Here is a 20,046-nt window from a genome sequence, read left to right as displayed (position 1 = left end):
TATTTAGCCTCTTTATTAACTATTTAACCCTTGGTTTCATATATAGCGGTATATTTCTCTTTGACAAGAAAGATAAATACGGGAAGGATGTACGGTGCATATAAAATATTATGACATTAACAGGGAAATAAAATTCAAGAAAACTAGATAGAGGTCCGTCAACACATTACTCCCCTTAGCTTAGAATGAAATAAAAGGATGAAAAACTTATTCGTTTTGAATAAAACTACCCCGGATTGTAATGATTAAGGTGCAAAGTGCAATTTATATTTAAGGATGGCAACACGGATTGTCTAATACCAACAAACACTAAGCGTTATACTGACACGATGTTATCTTAGCACAAATCTTTATTTAAAAAAGATGTTCTTTCTGTTTTAGGGATTGTAAAATGTTCGGAAAAATGGGTTTGTTCAGGTCCACGTCGAACTGTTTCATGCTATACAGCGAACGTTATTAGATATTTTGGTAATCAAAAATTCTTATTTTTTTCCCTAATAAAGCACCGTTTTAATTTTTAAAATCTCTCTGAACCGAACATGCAGCTGTCCCCCAGAAAGCGTTTTCAATGGCGAGGACAAATTACTCAATATATATATATAAGCAGAAGAACCGATAGAGGTTTTCAGGAAACACATCATGGAATCTTTTAACATTTTAAATTGTTTAATAAGGAATACAATGCCCGGACGAATGTTCCCGATGTACGACGTTTTCTTCAGTGTGACGTTCAGATAGGAACTAGAGTTACCGGTGCAGCGAGGCTGCAATTATCCAGGTACAAACCAGCTCAATCGGTAAATGCGCGAATGGGTAGCAAAATGAGTTCATACCGGATTCTGTTTTATGCTAAAAGTGAGAAAGAACTTGACCACCTACAGCTGCTCGGTTTGTGCTCTCGCAACAGAATGTCTCCTTAGGAACTGTTTCTTTTCAAACTTGACATTTTGGACGTGGAGTTTGTTTTTTAAAATATGTATTTCTCCGTGAGGGGAGGGTTTTCTTCACATAAAAAAAAATCATCACGATAAATCAAAAACAACTGTTTTAATATTTTCCCTAGAAATTCGTTCATTTTCAATTACTCTGTATTAAAGAGAAAAAAAACTTGTCGTTTGGTGAACATCATATATAGAACCAGTCTCTACATATGAAAGACGGATAGTCATTTGTTTTAGAAAACGCATTCAAATAAAATGTATCCTACTGTCATACATTTAAAATGTAAATGATGAGAAGTAAAACTTAAAAAACACAGTTGGGCTCTGCGTGCAAAGGAACAAACAGGTTAATTAGTTCAACGAAGAAACCTGAAATGAAAAGGAAATAGCGGTTATTCGTCTGAAAAAGGTTAAATTAAAATAAAATAAACTCTCACAGTTCAGCTATTTTTCTGTATTTCTAAATGCAACCACTTGGAAAATAAAATCCTTAGAAACGACGATAGTTGATCGGGTCGCGGGGTTAGCGGTCGATGCAGTTGGGAGAAAGAAACCTCCTATATCGACAAACAAGAAAAATGATTAACCCTATGGCAAGGCGATTGTGAAAACCGTACATAGAACCTGAATTTGCTCTTGAAAATGATTTTAAAAACATAATAATATCTTCAAGATAGCTTTTGATAGACACCGGAGGAATTTGTCAGATATACTGAGGTTGTGGTTCACTCTCTGTTAGCGGCACCTAGCGGCACCTACCTGTAACGACCTTTCATCCAGGTCTATAGCTCACACGCTTCACCTCTCCACCGCGATTTGGACAAGGAACAGGAACAGGAAAACTTTGGGAGTGTTCCTTATTAAATAATAAAAAAACTGGTCACAATATGAACAAGTAATATAATTCAAAAATCTTTAGACCGTAGCCACAGAGACTATGAAGGTGTTTCTATACAAATAAATAATAGGTTCCCTTTTTATCACACAAAAAGAACGAGACACTACCAATATTTTATAATCTGAAGAGTGCTGTACGTTCTTTCAAAATGACATTCCCAAATAACACTTTAAATGACGAGTCTTTGAGACCTCCATATTATTAGCAACTTTAGCAATTAAAAATAATAAATTATATGTATGATGCCTGAAAACTGACGTACATATACAGTATATATATGCATATATATTAATATCAAATATTCTGAATATCAAATATTATTAGAAGTTCTTTCCATGGTTTTAAAATTAATATTTCTAGGTAAGCATTTCTACATACATGAAGTCAGATCATTAGTTAAAACAGAAATACAACATTTAAAAAAGAACTTTCCTGTTTGTCTGTTTTAGAAGTTATAACAATGACTGATCAACCTATACATATATATTCACCAGATTGGCTGATCTGCATTCCTGGTTACCACAAGCTTGTACTTGACTAAAAAATTGATATTTTGATTATAATTTGTACTTCTATGTCAGGCACTTGTCTTAAGGATTACTGAACTACTACAGATACTGACCATTTGCTGAACTTCTGGAAAAAAAAAACGTTCAGTTCCACGAAGGCTGTCCAAGTTTCTCTGCGATGTGAGGACCACACATTTGCTGGCTGATGACGTTAGACAGAGCAACTTGGCCGCGCCGGAGGGTGAAATTCCTTTTCCAGCCCACAGCTGTTCAGATGACGATTTTATCAAACTGGCCTTGTTTAGGTAAGAACACATGCAATCTGCTCATCCGTTAGCCTCCGTCTAAAGCACAGACTCTAGAAGCTTCCCTGGGTTCAGGTATCCAAGCACGAGAGAGAACAGCGCCCCCCAGCGTTAGTGCACAGCACAGTCCCAACACCTCCGTTACTCCCTCTTAAACTTCCACCGCAGGGTAACGTCTCCACTGCGCTGATCTACGCCCGAGTCAAGAGAAGACTTTATGAAGTTTATCTCCCGGCTGTGACGATGATGGCAGTGTTTTCAGTCTGACATCTCCATGGGACCTAAAGCCCTCACACTCCAGGTACTCCAGCCCTTGTTGTAGCACACAAGCTCCCTCATCAATGGAAAGTGAGGGACAATCTAACTGGTCTCAAAACGTGCTCAAATACTGGGTTACTCTCAAACGGACAACACATAGCACACAGGCTATTCCTAAAGTGCAACCAATTCAATTGTATGTAGATGAAATATATCTATAAATAGCCAGGGTGCACTGAAAGAACAGCACCATGAAATACAGTCAGGAAGCTTCAGTCAGCGGAAGTAAACAAATCAGGTCAAAACACAAATGAAACTTATTCCATTAAAAATTCTGCACAGTTTTCTCTTCATGATGGGCTGCTTTATACCTAAACAGAGAGTTATAACATCATTAAGCAATAGTTGGGTCATTTGAATATGCGATTAAACTGTTCAGTACTATTAGTGTAGCACGTTGTGTGGTAACCTGTGGAGTTGTTTGCAGTAACAGGGTTAATAAGCCATATCACCGTGCACAACTGGCAGCCCACAGAGGCTAAGTGGGTGTGAGCCTGGCCAGTACCTGGATAGGAGACTCCTGGGAAAACTAAGGCTCCTGCTGGAAGAGGTGTTAGTGGGGCCAGTAGGGGGCGCTCTCACTGCGGTCCATGTGGGTCCTAAAGCCCCAATATAGTGAGGGGAGCACTAAACTGTAAAAAGACACCGTCCTTCAGATGAAACATAAAATCAATTTCCTGACTCTCTGTGATCACTAAAAATCCCAGGGCATCTCTTGAAAAGAGTAGGGGTGTTACCCTGGTGTCCTGGCCACCAGTCATGGCCTCCTAATAATCCGCATATCCGACCTGGCTTCATCACTCTGCTCTCCTCCCCACTGAGAGTTGGTCTGTGGGGAACATACCGGCGCACTATGGCTGCTGTCGCCAGGTGGGGCTGCACACTGGTGGTGGTGGAGGGGATCCCCATTACTTGTAAAGTGCTTTGAGTGGAGTGTCCAGAAAAGAGCTATATAAGTAAAAGGAATTATTATTAATAATAATGGGGCATGCTGTGCAGTAATCTGGGATCTGTACTGGGAATATTAAACAGGCCTAACAGCAGAGCTCAGCTGCTTCCGAGTCAGACCGAGCTGCACGATTGATGCCAGTGATGTTGAACCTGGGCACAATTATGTGAAGAACAGGTGAATAATTCCATATATTCATAAACTACAGTTAAATTATGAATATATAAATCGTCTAACAATACACAGAGTATGGCGTCTGTACTGAGGCACAACTATAACTGTAGAACAACTGAAAATAAAGAACACTTCATCTAACAAACAAAAACAAAGTTCAATTCAACTTAAGTTTATTTTTTACTGCGCCCAAGAACGCTTTCATGTCTTAAAACATTCTATCAAACGTAACAAGTTTTACCAATAACTACAATAATGAAAAGACTTCCCCATCTGCTTGTCCTAAGTCACGTTCTGTTTTAAACTGGTATGTGCTAGATGGTAACTAGCGATAGAGCTATTCCGATTACAATATTCACTCCAAGTAATCAAAAACACAGTTGCTTTAATATGGTACGGCCTCAACACAGTTCAACATGCTCTGGTTGTGCAGATCTACCTTCATCACCCAGAAATTCGATTATTCCATTTCGTCCTCCACAACATCAAAGATAAACGTCATCCTGTTCCAGTTCAACATTGCATGATACGGTGGTTGTTAACGAAAGTTAAGCAAGGAAAAACCCTAATGAAAACCTCCTGGAAAAGGAAGGGTTCTCTGAAAAACAAATAAGCTCTTCACACTGTACATCCTGACTGCCATCCCTCCTGCACTGCTGAAAAAACCCTGCATTCATGGAAGACCCTGGATTTCAGCACCACCTTCAGTGCTTGTTGTTCTGGGTCGTCTGAGAACTTGGCCTGCTCTCCAGCTGTTTCTCTGACTCGCTGCCAGTTCAGCGCGGATGCTGTTCCCGTTTATACAAAACCCCTGCAGAACAGCCAGAACTCTCTCTGCGGTCTGCTGGTCGCTGTAATCCAGGAAGGCCCTGCGCTGTGCTCCCTGCCAGTTCAGACGTACAGGCACGGCGCCGCGCTCCCTCAGGGCGCTCTTCAGCTCTCTCACTCGCAGGCTGGGAGGAAGGCTGCCAATGTAAATGGTGGAGGTCCTGTCCTGCCCGGGGTTTTTCACCTTGGAGTCCGAATCCCTGCCTCTGTCCCCCGGACCTGGAGCGGAGTCCCTGTCCCCCGGCCCTGGAGCGGAGTCCCTGTCCCCCGGCCCTGGAGCGGAGTCTCTGTCCCCCGGCCCTGGAGCGGAGTCTCTGTCCCCCGGCCCTGGAGCGGAGTCTCTGTCCCCCGGCCCTGGAGCGGAGTCCCTGTCCCCCGGCCCTGGAGCGGAGTCCCTGTCCCTCGGCCCTGGAGCGGAGTCCCTGTCCCCCGGCCCTGGAGCGGAGTCCCTGTCCCTCGGCCCTGGAGCGGAGCCTCTGCCCTCAGAGCTGTGGGTGAGGACACCAGATGGCCTCTCCCCTAAGGCAGCAGTCCCGGAAAGCATCTTCTTCAGTGTCACATCTTTCCCTGCCTCCTGTTCCATGTAGCGGAGTTTCTTCAGGATCGGTATCTTATCCAACATGTCCGAATCCAGCTGGAGGAGGACAAAAAGCCCATAGCATGAGGAAGACTCCCCCACTGAGCTACTGGGAAAGATGGGTTCAGGGTCACATGGGTGATTTCCATAAAAAAATAAACAACCTGACATCAGCATTTGCGACAATGCACACAAGGAAAAGGACACTTCTTCCTCAGTACTGAAGTCATTATTCTTAAAGAAATATAAACAAACTGTACCTTAGCCCAAAAAATTCCTTGTGGTTTGGGCCGAGAGCAACCTGTTTTGATCACGCGGCTCGGAGTGAGGATGTAGTCCACAGTAAGGTCGTGGCCTTCCACCAGCTCCTCGGGAAGATCAACAACCTGCAAAACACATCAACAAGCACATTTGGAAACACTCGGTTAACCACTGGCCTTGTAAAACACTCGAAGACATTATGGCTGACTGAATTGTTTATGTCACCAACAAGTGTTTTTTTTACATCCTTTTGAAATCTCTACTTTTTTATGAGCTCTAACACCACAACTCTTAAATAATCCTTACTCCACAGGAACTAACACAAACTGAGGAAAAGGTAACCAGAGAAGTAAGGATATATTACTGATTCTATTGCTAAGAGTTGAAAAGTATTTACAGAGCTGTCAAACAGACTACTGATTTTGACAGTGTCCAGATTGAAAATCAAATGGACAACAAGGTGAGGAATTACTCCTCTACAGGTCCACATGTCTGTGAAGAATTCAGTACTAACCTGACAGTCATGGACAACAGTAACGATGATTGTAGAATCATTAACTGCTCCCATTGAAACCATCATGGCGTATTCCATATCGGCAAACCCTTCTCCTTTCCCAATACGATACCCTGGATAAAAAAGATGAGGAGCTCAGAGGCTGCAGGCAAGGAACATCTCTGTAGGTAGTAATGTCTGAGGACAGAAAAAGTCCACTGGGAACCTAAAACAAACATGTGGGTCACAACTCAACAGACAAAAATATTTTGCTGACAACGTAGCAGAAGGTAGTAACTTCATTCCAAAAAAGGGCCTACAGGGGGTGGCATGGGACACGACTGTTAACATAGCGTACTGACTTTGAGTCTAGCAGTAATTCAAATCTAACTGACCTTTCTCAGATACTGCTACAGACCCCACCACCACCAAGTCCACATGTACTTTAGCATCCAGACCAACAGGCACACTGTACTGCTTCACACCCTGCAAAACAAAGAGCGGCAAGCAGTCAAGTTACAGGCACATACACTGGCCATTGCAAATCACCAGAAAGAGAGCTGGCTCGAGACAGCCAAACGGAAACGACTGTCAGAGGACATCATTTTTAATATCACATGAAGTCAGTCAGCACATATGCTATAATTACTCATTGTTCAGCTGATGCCAATTGCACGATGGCTTTTATTATTTTTAAAAAAAGCACCGAACTACAAAGTGCAAGAACTGCTTAATATAGAGAGTGGGAACAAAAAGATTACAAAATTAAAAACATTTCAAAACGTACAAACCTGGGAGTCCATTCAGTTATTAAAGATCACTGTCTTCATTGCAGCATGAAGCAGAGTTTTGAAAGACTCTACCATACTGGTCTTCATAAAATGGCTTTTTGCTGCACTGCAGTCTTCTTCTATCATGCCTTTTACCTGTGTTAGCTGTGTGAAAGTCACTGAGACACTACATGGAAATGAGTGTGGGATCTTCCCTGCCCTGCTTATGTGACACGGGACAGGTGCAGGAACGCCAAGCCCATCGGACACAGGAGAAACATGCAGGCAGAGGTCACCTGGGAAGTGGAGCAGATGCGGAGGTCTTCTTTGGTGGCTCTTTGGGGAGGAACAATCCTATTGAACAGCCCAGTCCTGAGGCGTGGGGTGGGGACCAGCAAGGTTTTGCCTGCCTGAAATAAAAAGGCACTTTGTTGTGGTCAGAGTCAAAACCCTAAGCTCCGCCAGGAGGAGCAACAGCTTCACTGATAAATACACGTCCATTTCAAATCATTTCATCCACAGTGTCCAGATGTCCCCAAGGATACCTCTACTCTACCTGAACTCACATCAATCATAAACACAGGACAGAATTCAGACAGCAATTGCCACAGTTACTCTCATACAATGCCACGACTGGCTAGTGCTGTTACAGATTTAACTTCTCGAAAGTGACGCCTGCGCTTGCCCTCACTTAAAAAAAAAAATGTCAACATACAGAATTCTTTCAAGAGATTAAAAAATACTGTACAGAATGATGAGGAAGAGACCGGATGATGTGTACCAATATGAGCAGCACCATGATGGGGATCTGTAGAACACAAGGTTATATTCGACTTGCCTGGCACGGATGTTAAGGTTAAGAAAACAGTGCTAAGCATTCTCTGTGTCCAGTTTCCCCCTCGATCCTCCTCAACAGTAGGTTACCTGCAGGACAGCGAGGCGAGCTCCCTCTAGTGGCTTATCGGGGTCCACCTTAACTTCGCTCGCATGCTGGAGGACCCCCAGACTTGCGAGCTGGTCGCAGGAGCGGTAGGCCCCCTGGAGCAGACAGAGACAGCGATGAAACGGGACTTACGTCCAGGGTAATAAAGCGAGCTTGCTCCTGGGGTTTGTCTGGGTTGACTTTGATCACCCTGCCGGCCCTGAACTCCTGCAAGCCGGACAGCCTGTGTCCAGCGTGGGCGGCGCCCTGTCCGAGTGAGAAACAGACGCAGGACCGGTGAGATGTTTGCTCGGAACCTTGCGGCCATCAAAACACACTTGAAAACTGAACCCATACTTTAGAAAATGTAAATATTTGAAAGCATTTGCTCTATAACTCTTTTGGTGCCATATCTGATGCATAGCGGTAAATAACGTCGTGTAACACTACCTTAAAGTTGGGGATCCTGTGATGAACCGGTCGTGGAAAGTTAGCTAAATTATTGGCTTCTATGTAATCCCACACCTTCTGCCGAATATCCCATTTTGTAACGCCTAAAGTAGACAGAAAAAAACATAAGAAATTATGTTCCGTGTATGTAACTTTTGCAACTTGTACAATGTACTTTCAGAGTATATCGATGTGGAAGGAGTTAAACGGTGTCAGTACTGTACTGCCCGAAGACCTCAGCTTGATCAAAGAAATACCAGGTTTTAACTGGACGGCAGGATCCATTCTTCGTTCAGCTTTGCTTTTCTTACTGCCTCTGGAAACCGGCTACACCTATGCAGGTATCGGGTCTGGACAACGAGAGCCCAGGACCGCTCGGGTCTGTTGTGGGGTCACACTGAACCGCAGCCCGACCCCCCACAAGCGCTACGGCGGCCCACGAAAGACAAACTGCTCGCCGGCGACAACGCGCCTGCGCGGCTTTCCGCAATCGGGGTGCCTGTCTCGACTTCACAGTGTGTACACTATATCGCAGTACATTGGTGCTTCACACAAACCACCCGAGTGTTAGATCACATTTAATAAACAACTACTTAGAGGGATGTATGCGTTTTTAGCTTCAAGTGAAATGAAACATGACGCCATCATATCCATTCAATAGTGTTTCATCATGTAAGAATGTGTAAAGAAATGCTATTTAATTTCAGTACTAAATAAATGTCAACTGAGCACTAATTGTTAGATCCAAAAGGTTTGGACACATTTGCCTCAATCTGTCTACAAGCTCCCCCAGCATGTGTTGTTCTAAACCACAAGGATATGAAGACCTTGCAAACAGCCACTGAGCTCAATACTTCGTTCAACTGATAAGTAATATCTACATCATATACAGTACAGGAGCCCACTGACCCCAGATCCTTTCTTGACTGGGAGGTATGAGGCATGACCGTGTAGAGGCCTATGTGAAAGAGTCTCCAGCACAGTAAAGTAACCAGAAGAAGGCAGACTGTCTCTGTGAAGGAGTGGGAACTGTTCATGTGAATGAGATCTGAAGAGGTGTGAAGAGGCCACATTTGAATTGAGAAAATGGGTCTGTCTGTGTTCTTCTAAGTGTGAAAATGTTCCTCTTTGTTGTACTGTCTTGTGTTTATTAGGTACAGGAAGAAAATGTTCTTTCCAATTTATGGTCATTTTAAGATTTTTCCTGAGTACTTTCTTTTATTGTAGAAGAACTGTTCCAACTTTCTGTTGCTGAATTTCTGTCTCATTCAGATGCATTCTCATTTGTGATCTGGTGTTTAAAAACCATTTACCAGTGAAGTTAAGTCTTTAACTTCGTTGTTTATACTTCTTTACAGTTGAAATTTAGGTATCCAGTTGTGTTTATGAATCTGCTTTAACATCAGCTCCAGCACACCTTCCACATCAAAGTTTGGTTCACATTACATTGAAACAGAAATAATCTGCTTGTAAGTGAAGCCACCTCTGGATACTGGTAAAACTGAGTAACGAGTAAATATGTGTGTCACTATAATTAATTTTGCTACACACTGTTAACAAGGAACTACTGGAAATTCATGAATGTAGCAAAACCATTCTGGTATGAAAAAATGTTGTTTTTAAATAATGAAGAACAGAAAACTTAATTGAGTTCAAGAGGTTCCTTGACTATGCAATAACATTTTCAGATGTTTCAGAAATAAAACTAATTAACGTGTGTGGGAATTCACAAGCACACCATCCTCTTAAAGAAAAATCTCATCTTTCAGTTGCTGTTTTGCTTCAGAACACAGGTTTAAACTGAATCCATATAAGCCTTCAGGTATTAAAACCATCTCAGCAAAAGGGGATTTAAAATGAGCTGAATCTGAAAAAGAAAACATTTTTGTTTCAGATAAATATATTCTTCATTTTCTGATAACAGATAGCATGATAATATGAATACTGAAAAGTATAAAATGAGGGCCATTGGTTGGTTTCTCATAAAAACTTTGCCTCTAGAGAGTGGATCAAAGGCTATAGTTTTACAAAGCAAGGCTGCAGCGATATTCAAGATTCAAGAAGAAACTTAGACGTCCTCTGTTTTATCAATGTCCAGCAACATCTCTGACAGTTTTTTTATGTTGGGGAAGAAACCAGTCCTGCTGGCCCCTTCCCAAGAGTCTGTCCTGCCACTGTGCTCTCCAGCGGTTTGAATCCCAGCTCATCCACTGGAATCCCAAAAGCATGCAGCTTAGCTTCATATGTCCGCAGCAAATCATTGTGAGCCTAAAATTTTCAAAAAACACAAACGTAAGGTACTGTACTTCATTGTACATTCATTCTCAAAACAAATAACTGTGGAGTGATGATCTAAGTTCTCAAAATCTGTTAAAACTCCCATTGCTACAGTATATAGCCCGAAAAGCTAAAAGGAATACATTCCAGAGCACCCTTTTCCCAGAATCATATCTATATCATCATATACCTACATGCAGCACAGGTATAAATGAAGCACAGTATAATTGAAACAATCAGAATTCTTTGGCTGTTATAATTCATAATTATCAACAGTTTAATAACTATAAACTATACTTTTTCAGAAGAAATCAAATATACAAGATTTGTAAAATTATAATGCATGTGAACAGAACACTTAGAATTCAAGGAAATAGTTGAGTTTTCTAAGTAGGTACCTCAAAATGAATTCTTTAAAATTAAGCCATTTTTTAACGCATTTATCCCATTACCCTTAAAAGATATGACCATTCCTACCTTACAAACTCTAGCCAGCTCATACTGTAAATCTTTAATAGCAACATTCTTGGAGTCCAAAACATCCTTTAAAAGAAAAAAAAAACATTTCAGATAATATCTTTTTTCTACATCTTCACAAAATAGGCAAACTGTGCTCAGTGGCTGCTCAGACAAGTGATGTCTACAGTAGATCACAGACATGCTCAGTTGACACCCCAGGTAGGGTTAGGGTTAGCATTCGCACACTATTTACACAATTTTCAGGCTCAGCGCTGGATTTTGGGGCCCAAGTCAGGTTTAGGACGGGTTTTCAAGGGGGGGGGTTTAAGAGCATACCTCCAGTTTGCGTGTTACAATGGTCAGTGCTGTTGGGTCGAGGTTGGATGCAGAAAGGACCTCATTCAGCTGAGCCTCTTTCTTCTCCAGTGTTTCGGTGAGAGCGCTGAGCTTTCTTTCCAGCAGGAGGTTCTTGAAGCCACTCTTCTGTTGGACCTCCTGAATACCTTTCACAAACTTCTGGTACAGCTCATCTCGCTCAGCCTGAACCTGGATGCACCGAGAACAATGATGAGACAGAAGCACAGTCTACAGAACAGTCATGCAACAATCCCAATCCAGCAATCTGGTGTCCTGTGGTGTCCTGTCCAGGGTGTACCCCCGCTTGCTGAGATAGACTCCGGCTCCACCGTGACCCTGAACTGGACAAAGCGGGTAGAAGACAGATGGATGGACAGTGAAATTCTGCTCAGAGTGTACAACACAGAACAATCCACTGATCCGCCAATGATTCCAGACTGCGTTTATGTTGTATAAAAAGAGGAATGAGGAAAGGTTTATACTTCCAGGTGAAGGAGTGTTGATTTTATGAACTGTAACTGTGTTACCTTGCTGAACCGCTGTTCCAGTACTTCATGCTCCCATTTCAAGTCTTTCATTTCCTTGTCTGCCACCTTCAAACGCGCCTTGGCCCCCTGACAAAAAATAACATTAACCTTATGTTAACATTGTTAACATTATTAACCCTGACTATTTTATTTGTCTATTGTTTTTACAAAGAAGAGATACTTTTTAAAAGTTAATGCGTTCTCTACATGCAATAGACTTCAAAAAAGAATGAACAGAAAATCATCTAAGGTCTGAACAAGTAACCCCTGGTTAGAAAAATAGTCACATTGTGTTAGTTCCCTGAAAAACACCATCCTTACTGCATTAGTGCTGAAAGGGTGAACTGTATCCTTTAGGTAAATATATTTACAAGGCCTTGTAAACATTTTAACAGAACAAGCAGTGTCACGTTTATACCACTACAAATACAGTTTCAAAAAGTTCAATTGCACTTTATTATTCCAAACTGTAATAATCAAACTCAATTCTGTTATTTTGAAGGTTGAATATGGACAAAACCTAAAAATAAAAATAAAAATGTACTTGCAAAAGTCTTCAACCACCCTACACCAGTACTTCATAGACACACCATTTTTGAATAGGTGTCTACCAACTTAACACAGTGGTTAAATTTCCCATGTTTAGTGGTCTGTTCATTGCCGTGCTAAAATGATGAAGGTTTGATGAAGGTTTTGAGCCAACCAGGTTTCCCTCTAGAGTTAACTTGGCATTTGCCAAGCTGCCAGGCCCGGCTGATGAGAAGTGTCCTCATGGCAGCGTGCAGCTAGCCGGGACACAACTGATCATGTGTTGTGCTGGGCTTGTACCTAGACTCAACGCTTAAAATTTAGACCAAAACATTTCATCGTTACCTTCTAACCCTTCTGCCACATGTTTTCTGTATCATTCAAGTGCTTTGTCATAAACACTGCAACGGCTTCTTTCTTACCTCTCTCCTGCATAGGCCAGTGGGGACAAAGACATTGTCGAGATCTAAACACACCCACCTCAGGCACAGACTCAAACTCTGCAGAAATTTGGATGGTTTGTATGAGACACATACCGCTAGGGAAACCTTATCCTTCTCATAATTGGCCAGCTGCTTCTGGAGCTCAGCCACCTCCTCCTTCGCCCTTTGCAGGGGCTCTGTGAGTCTCTTGTTCTGGAGCAGCACCTCCGCCATCTCCTTCTCCATTCGCTCCTCCTTGCGCTTCATCTCCTCCACCTGCTCCTGCACGCAAGACAGACATTCCAGAATCAACCCCCGCAGGCTCCTGCTGAGGAATGTCCTGCCGGGGTCACTGCGACACAATCAGGACATTGACGGGGCCGAGGGTACAAGATCAATGCAAAGTTTGCACAAGCCTGAAAATGAGGGGGACCAAGCGTTGGTCAAAGGCAAAGGAGGTCCTGTATCCCTCCAGACACAGACTAGAGTTCACGAAGAGCTATCAGAAATGTAAAAATTAAATAAAAGCTGAAATTAAATAGTGTTTTTGTTGTTATTATTATTAACTGTCATTACTAAAAGTGGAAGTAAAGCTACAAATGTTTTAATATGAGCACCGAAGATTTCCAAAAACCTGAATATATTTGTAAAAGTCAAATAAGTATTTTGGCTTACAAATGGGATTCAAAATGTCCTCCACCTCAGTGTGTTTCACAGCACAAGGACAAGAGATCTCAGCCGGTCGGGAGCCTGGCCGCGAGAGGCACTTTGTGCTCCTCATTCCTTACTTTCAGCGAGTTGATCAGGGCCAGGTTGTTGAGGGTGATGTCGTTGTAGTAATTCTTGATGTCGCTGAAAGCCTTCTCGTGGTTCTTCATCAGCGTGTTGATCTGGCTGTTCTTCCTCTCCTCGATCTCGTGGATCTCCGTCTTCCGCCTGAGCTCCAGCTCCTCCCGCAACACCTGCATCTTCTTCTCATACTTTGCTTCTATTTCTGCTCAACGGGAAGTAAAGGAAAAAGGGCCTTTAAGAGGGATTATTAAACAATTAATATGAGGCAATTAATCAATTAATAAAGCAATTAAAAAATAAAACTTAATTCATATTTATTTTAGTTAAAACCAATAAGAACATTCACATATTTTGAAAGTACCCATCACAGACATCTAACTAGCAAGTTATCGGTTTGCCATACACAGAATATTAAATGAATATTAAAGAATTTTAGACTATGTATCAAGGGAAAAAATAATGAAGGCAACATCTACATTCGGAGCACATAAGCTATTTCTTTAACCATCCATCCATTTTTACTCTGCTTTTCCTGACGAGGGTTGTAAACTCCAGCAAAGAGTATTTTATTTTGTTTTTCATTCAAGATGCAGAGAATGGCAAACAATGACATTCTCATTTATCATCTAATGAAATACATTAGTCAGAGACAATGAATTCAGAGCTGTCTCTGTCTCGTGTTTCAGCACAAAGGCAGTAAGTCTCTGTCCAACAGCGAATATGAAAACACACAGCAATATTCTGACTGTTACAGATCTACATCACTAGGTGGAGCTATATATCAAGACTACAAGCGAAACAGTAAAATACAAATAGACAAACACAAATCCCAGTTTATTACTCATATCTATTGGCCTCTTAACTTGTAGAAGGGAAATGGCATTATTGAAAAGGAAGTTGTACCTCGCACTTGTCTTTCAAAATCATTCCTCAGTTTGGAAATTTCTTCATCGTGTTTCTATTCAGGTTGTAAGTGGAGAAAAAAGCTTAAATTAAGACTCGATCTTCCAGTTAAACACAGAGGACAATTAAAATGAAATATATATACAAACATATATATGATATATATTTTTAAATACATTTAAAAAAATGTCCACATACCAGTTTCAAGCTCTTGACCAAATTCTCATTGGCGAGTTCCTGCTCTTTTATATCCACCTTGAGCGTGCGCATACCCTTCCGCAGCTCGTCCTCCTTCTCGCTCTGCTCCTTCTGCATCAGCTTCGCAGAGATGACCCCTTCCGCCTTCAGCTCGGAGGTGCTGTTCTGATGTTCGTACAGCAGGTGCTTCACCTTCTGTTTGTACACCTGCCGAAACAATCCACAATATTCTGCAGCAGCACAAAAAGGACTACTATCAATGCAAACGAGTTCTGAAACAATAACCACATGAAAAGTAATCAGAGTGAAATTATATTAATTACTCCCCTGGGGATGAATGAAGTATTTTTTAACTGAATTATTGTTATTAATTATTCAGGTAACCTATTATTTTTTTACAGGCACCCACCATTCTCTTCAATGTTAAGGAAAATTGTAAGGTTATTATGATTGCATCTTGAAGTCATCAGGGCTATAATACACTCTGAGCATTTTGCTTAGAGACATAGATGTTCATAAAAAAAGAAAATCATTTAATGCACAATGTAAAATTTCAGCAATGATTTTGGATTGGAAGCCCTCTTCTAGGCCTTTATGGACTATGACAGAAACTGGGCACAAATAACGATCCTCACAGAAAACCGAGGCCAACAATCATACCAGTGATACTCTGTAAACCTTCATAAAACGACAAATCTGCCCTTAGTGGACGACATGTAACCACTAAAAGCCCTCAACACTCTTTACCAGCTCTATTTCATCCCATTATGAAGTGCACTCCTTGGTTGAGGGAGCTCAGGGCTCAAGGGAACGTCCCACGCAGGCTGAAGGACCAGAACCCTTCTCGGGGAGACCTGACCCAGGTGTTCAAACTCAGCACAGGTTTGATGCCCTTAACCCAGCGACCGTCTTCAGATAGAGCACCGATACATGAACCAGAGGAAACGGACGGAAGTGCATTTAGAAATGAGAACAGGAGCCCCTTCTTTACCCAAAGAGTGGTGGGAGTGTGAAACAAGCTGCCCGGCCATGTTGTTGAAGCCGATGCTCCGGCTTCTTTCAAGAAACAGCTGGATGAGACCCTGGGATCAATTAGCTACTGACTACCAAACAGACCAGATGGGCTGAAAGACCTCCTCTCAGTTGTCCTTTCTTACAGTATGTTCTTACCTTAAGTCATGTTTGTTCAATATTGGTAGGGGAAAAAAAATATTAGCAAGCCAAACAGAGCAGACAGCCCTCCTAACCTTGATTTCTACTTGGTGCCGCTCCTCGGAGTCCTCCATCTCCCGGTCCTTGTTCCTCAGCTCCGCCTTCTTCTCCTCCAGCTGGCGCTTGGTGATGTCCCAGAAGGTGTGGATCTTGTCCCTCTCCAGCTGGAAGTAGTTGCGCTCCTCCCTCTCCCGGTCCAGCTCCTCTCGCAGGCGGACAATGTGCTCCTCCAGCTGCACACAAGTAGCCACAGACTTGGAGGTGAGCCGAGCCTTGGGGCTGGAAACAGAGCGAGTGGACGCTTGCACAGGTGTAGCAGTGACAGGGAACGTGCTTCTCAGACTCTGCCAGGGACAAAATCTTGGACTCTCCTCAAATGCAAAGTCAAAACTCACCTTTTTACCACTGTCTGTGTCTGCCTGACACTGTCTGTCTGTCTTTACACACGTGTTTATGGTCGTTTATTTTTTTCTTTATTACTATTTAGTATGATTATTTATTATATTACTTTCTATACGATGTTTTATTTGGCAATTTAATGTCACATGTGCCTTTCTTTTAAACATTCTGAAACATAATACAACACGTCGCGACAGCGCACGAGTATATCGCCACAGCTCACCTGCTCCTTGGACATTTCCTCCGTGGAAATCCCGTCCACCACAGTGGGGCTCTTCCCCTTGGCCGACCCCTTCTTCCCTCCTTTCTTCTTCTTGGGAGGCTGGGAATAAGAGACGCGCCTCAGCCTTTTAAAACCTCCTATCAGATTTACTACTGAGTCCTCAGAACTCAAGATCAACAGCAGCAGCGTCCACAACACCACACACACACCACACAACACAACACACAACACACACCCCACAGAGCAAAACACAAAATACACACAGCACACACACACAACACACAATACACACACAGTAGCACGACGTCACGTCTGTCCAAAAGCTGAGTTGTTTAACAAAAGCATCTTAAACTATTCGACTGCATTATTACGCATAAAATCAATTCACTTGGACGCTTAGTTTTCACAGCGACGATCGTCAACCCCAAGGTGATCCTCATAAATCATGTTTCCAAAGCTACCGTAAGTAAAAATAAAAGTAAAATACATGCAGACTTACCATTTTCAAGAAACTATTGATTCTGAGTAAAAGGCAGGGGTGAAAATATTTTGCTGTTCTAGCAGAGCTGCTGTCGCGATTTGCAGCATCGGCCTACAGAGCAACACAGCGGTCTCCTGGCAACGGCCGTGCTCTCGCGAGAAGGACACGGAGCAGGAAACGCGCGTTTCCTGGCAACGCCAATAAACAAAATATGGAGATGAAATCGATTTGCATACAGTACATGTGAATGAAGGACAAATACTGTAGTCGTCTCCACTGTACCTCGTTAAAGGTTTGTTATGCGAATCAACACAAATAAATTCAGCATTTTTATGCTGGCACAAAAATGAGGAATGTTGTCTGCGGCAGACAACAGATAAGACACGTTTAGAAGACATGATTCGTTCAAATAGGTCTGTTTCAGTAATAGATGATGAAGTGAGAAGACAGAAGTCTCCATTAATTTGATATTGCCGCTTAGGTACCAAGTGTGGCCTGACAAAACAGCAGGTCCCTATGAATGGAAAAAATAAAAAGTATCTGAAGTAATCTTTTTCCATTTTTACTTGATGGGATGGTGCAGTGACACAGTGGTTAGACTGTGCTACCTTGCAGCGCTGGGTCCCTGAGTTCAGCTCCTGGGGTATATATGCATGGAGCTTGTCTCGTCTCCCTGTGTTCGCATGCGTTTCCTCCAGGTGCCCTGGTTTCTTCCCCCAGTCCAAAGACACCCTTGTAGGCTAATTGGCCATGGTGTGAGTGTTAGTGTGCACTGTGACGGATTGCTGGGATAGGGTTCTGTTCCCCTCAGCCCTAAACTGAAAGATGGAAGGAAATGTGTCTTGATTAAATCCTAATTTTTCCTCTGGCTACCCATCAAAGGCATTAATCTGTGAAAGAAATGGTGCATACACAAGTACTTCTATAATCAGCAGGCTGAGAAAATTAGGACAATAGTAGGAAAGACAATGTTAACGACAGCTTGTAAATAAAGATGGCTTCAAAAGACAAGTACGTTCAAATGAAGATGAAAAACTTTTAGATATCTACAGTACGTGTACTACAGTCAACCAATGTGAAAATATTTCATGTATTTATTAAAGATAAATACATAAACATATTTCTTTATCCATAATCCTGTACGAAAATAAACATCAACCTTGGCTTTCATTTAAAGGGTAAACAGATAAAAGAGGAGATTGGGCTGCCTTAGACATCGAGTTATTAACTAAAACCACAGCAAGATAATAAAATGTAATCCCAGTGATTTCAGTGATGTAGCTGTCCTGACAGTGCCCCAGAAATCCAATGAAAATCTAATTTTGATAAGAGAAATGTCAGATATTTCCAGCTCCTCCATTCACATTTCCCAAAATTAACATATGTCCAGACTCTTTAGCCTATTTTCACATAGAATTTAAAAGAAAATCCGTATTAGCATTATTTTTTTCTACGAATAATATGATAATATGAGTGACAAATAGCCAGCATGCATTTCAGATTTCATTTGTATTTTATTCACTTTCCCAGTGAATTAAGAGCACATTCGTTATACCTTTATGACTATGTGGGCCCCAGATGGTGAGCTTTACAGATTTATTGCATAAAATGAAGTTAATTTATATAAGAATAATACTATAATTCTGCTTTTCCAAGCATACGTGTGCCTCAAAATGTCAGTTAAATGTGAAATATATTTCTAAAACATCCCGTATTAAACAATTTACACAGGTGTTCAATTTTAGAAACTTTTCATAGTATTTCCTTTAAAGGTATTATTTTTGTTAAGAAAATGTAGGAAAAAAATTGAAAGAAGAAAAGGTCATCATAAACTGCAAAGCCAAACCCCCTGATTTTCGCAGTACAAACGCTGTTTCACTCCATGTAAACATACAGTACATGTTCTGTGGTGGCTGTGTTTCTTTCAGGTCTCCACTTAACAATGAGAGCACAGTATCTCCTCCAAATCGTACCAGCTATTCAGTACAGGACCCCTAACCTTTTCTTTTCATAGAGCAGGAGATTACAATCTGGAGGGTGACAAATTATTTTTAGGATGTGATGCAATCGCATGCTGTGATATGTCCAATCCCAGTCCACTATCCAGTCAAATACTGTACATTTCACTTCCTGGTAGATTCAATAATTCAGCGAGATCTGTGATGGATTGGCATCTCTTGTCCAAGGCATATCCCGCCTTGCGCCGGTGGTTAGAAAATGGAGTCCTGTGGGATTACTTTACAGGGTGTCACTGCTCTATGCCCTTCATTTCTTCATTGCCTACAAGTGACACCCACCCAGGCACATTTTCACCTCTTTAAAAGAACACAAAATACACACCCTAACCCTAACCCTAACCCTTTAAAAGAACACCACATCATATCACTGTATCACCAGTTGTTCATACTACTAGCAAACATCTGCACCTTCGTGATGAGCTGTATGTGTATTGTTGAGCAAAGAATAAGTTTTCTAGCATTTAATTGGACTGAGTTGCAGTGACTTCATTTCTGAAGCTTTTCAATTATTTAAAATTATTCTGAATGTGTTATTCCAGTTCTGTTCCAATGCTAGTTTTTTGCTGTTTTCCAGTGTGTACAATATTTAAGATATTAACTCCACAGAATGCCTTTAAGAATAAAGAATGAACACTACTTGTCTATTGAAGAATCACTCAAAAAACAAAGGGTACTCAGAGAGCCCTAATCTCATGCATGTGTTTAACTCTTATGAAAATTTTATAGCAGAGAAAAACCATGTCAGAAGAGCTGAATGCATAATGGGGAATTTCCCTCAGGCTACCTTCAAATGGGAACATCTGAAAAAATCAAACTTTCATTTCAACAGCAAGCACTTAAGGTTTAAACCTTGAT

General features: G+C 41.7%; 2 protein-coding genes and 1 long non-coding RNA gene across 6 annotated transcripts; 1 reads left to right on the top strand and 2 right to left on the bottom strand.

Annotated features, from left to right (window-relative positions):
- Positions 1-4,250: 4,250 nt before the first annotated feature.
- On the bottom strand, positions 4,251-8,743 carry mthfsd (methenyltetrahydrofolate synthetase domain containing). Of its 3 annotated transcripts, XM_069181271.1 has the most exons (9): positions 8,653-8,743; positions 8,396-8,499; positions 8,099-8,212; positions 7,948-8,061; positions 7,320-7,433; positions 6,649-6,739; positions 6,275-6,387; positions 5,760-5,885; positions 4,251-5,556 (listed from the first exon to the last, which is right to left on the bottom strand). In XM_069181271.1, the coding sequence occupies exons 1-9, from the start codon at positions 8,678-8,680 to the stop codon at positions 4,768-4,770; spliced, it is 1,593 nt and encodes a 530-aa protein (XP_069037372.1). In that variant the 5' UTR covers positions 8,681-8,743; the 3' UTR covers positions 4,251-4,767. The 3 variants fall into 3 exon arrangements, with proteins under 3 accessions (XP_069037372.1, XP_069037371.1, XP_069037370.1); XM_069181270.1 differs by lacking the exon at positions 7,948-8,061; XM_069181269.1 differs by lacking the exon at positions 8,099-8,212.
- LOC138224361 (uncharacterized) lies at positions 8,151-10,013 on the top strand. Its single transcript, XR_011182828.1, has 2 exons — positions 8,151-8,242; positions 8,577-10,013. It is a non-coding gene; the product is annotated as an uncharacterized lncRNA (long non-coding RNA).
- A 430-nt stretch (positions 10,014-10,443) lies between these two features.
- gas8 (growth arrest-specific 8) lies at positions 10,444-17,310 on the bottom strand. 2 transcript variants are annotated; one of them, XM_006641141.3, is made up of 11 exons: positions 17,192-17,310; positions 16,693-16,791; positions 16,106-16,303; positions 14,859-15,065; positions 14,661-14,715; positions 13,754-13,959; positions 13,080-13,247; positions 12,016-12,102; positions 11,468-11,677; positions 11,150-11,215; positions 10,444-10,663 (listed from the first exon to the last, which is right to left on the bottom strand). In XM_006641141.3, the coding sequence occupies exons 1-11, from the start codon at positions 17,192-17,194 to the stop codon at positions 10,514-10,516; spliced, it is 1,449 nt and encodes a 482-aa protein (XP_006641204.3). In that variant the 5' UTR covers positions 17,195-17,310; the 3' UTR covers positions 10,444-10,513. The 2 variants fall into 2 exon arrangements, with proteins under 2 accessions (XP_006641204.3, XP_015223828.2); XM_015368342.2 differs by lacking the exon at positions 17,192-17,310 and having other exon boundaries at positions 16,106-16,349; positions 16,693-16,774.
- Between the last annotated feature and the right edge of the window lie 2,736 nt (positions 17,311-20,046).

This window comes from Lepisosteus oculatus, chromosome 20, assembly GCF_040954835.1.
Source record: "Lepisosteus oculatus isolate fLepOcu1 chromosome 20, fLepOcu1.hap2, whole genome shotgun sequence".
Taxonomy (NCBI): domain Eukaryota; kingdom Metazoa; phylum Chordata; class Actinopteri; order Semionotiformes; family Lepisosteidae; genus Lepisosteus; species Lepisosteus oculatus.
The sequence above is the reverse complement of the archived record's forward strand: the minus strand, read 5'-3'. Positions and strand labels throughout refer to the sequence as shown.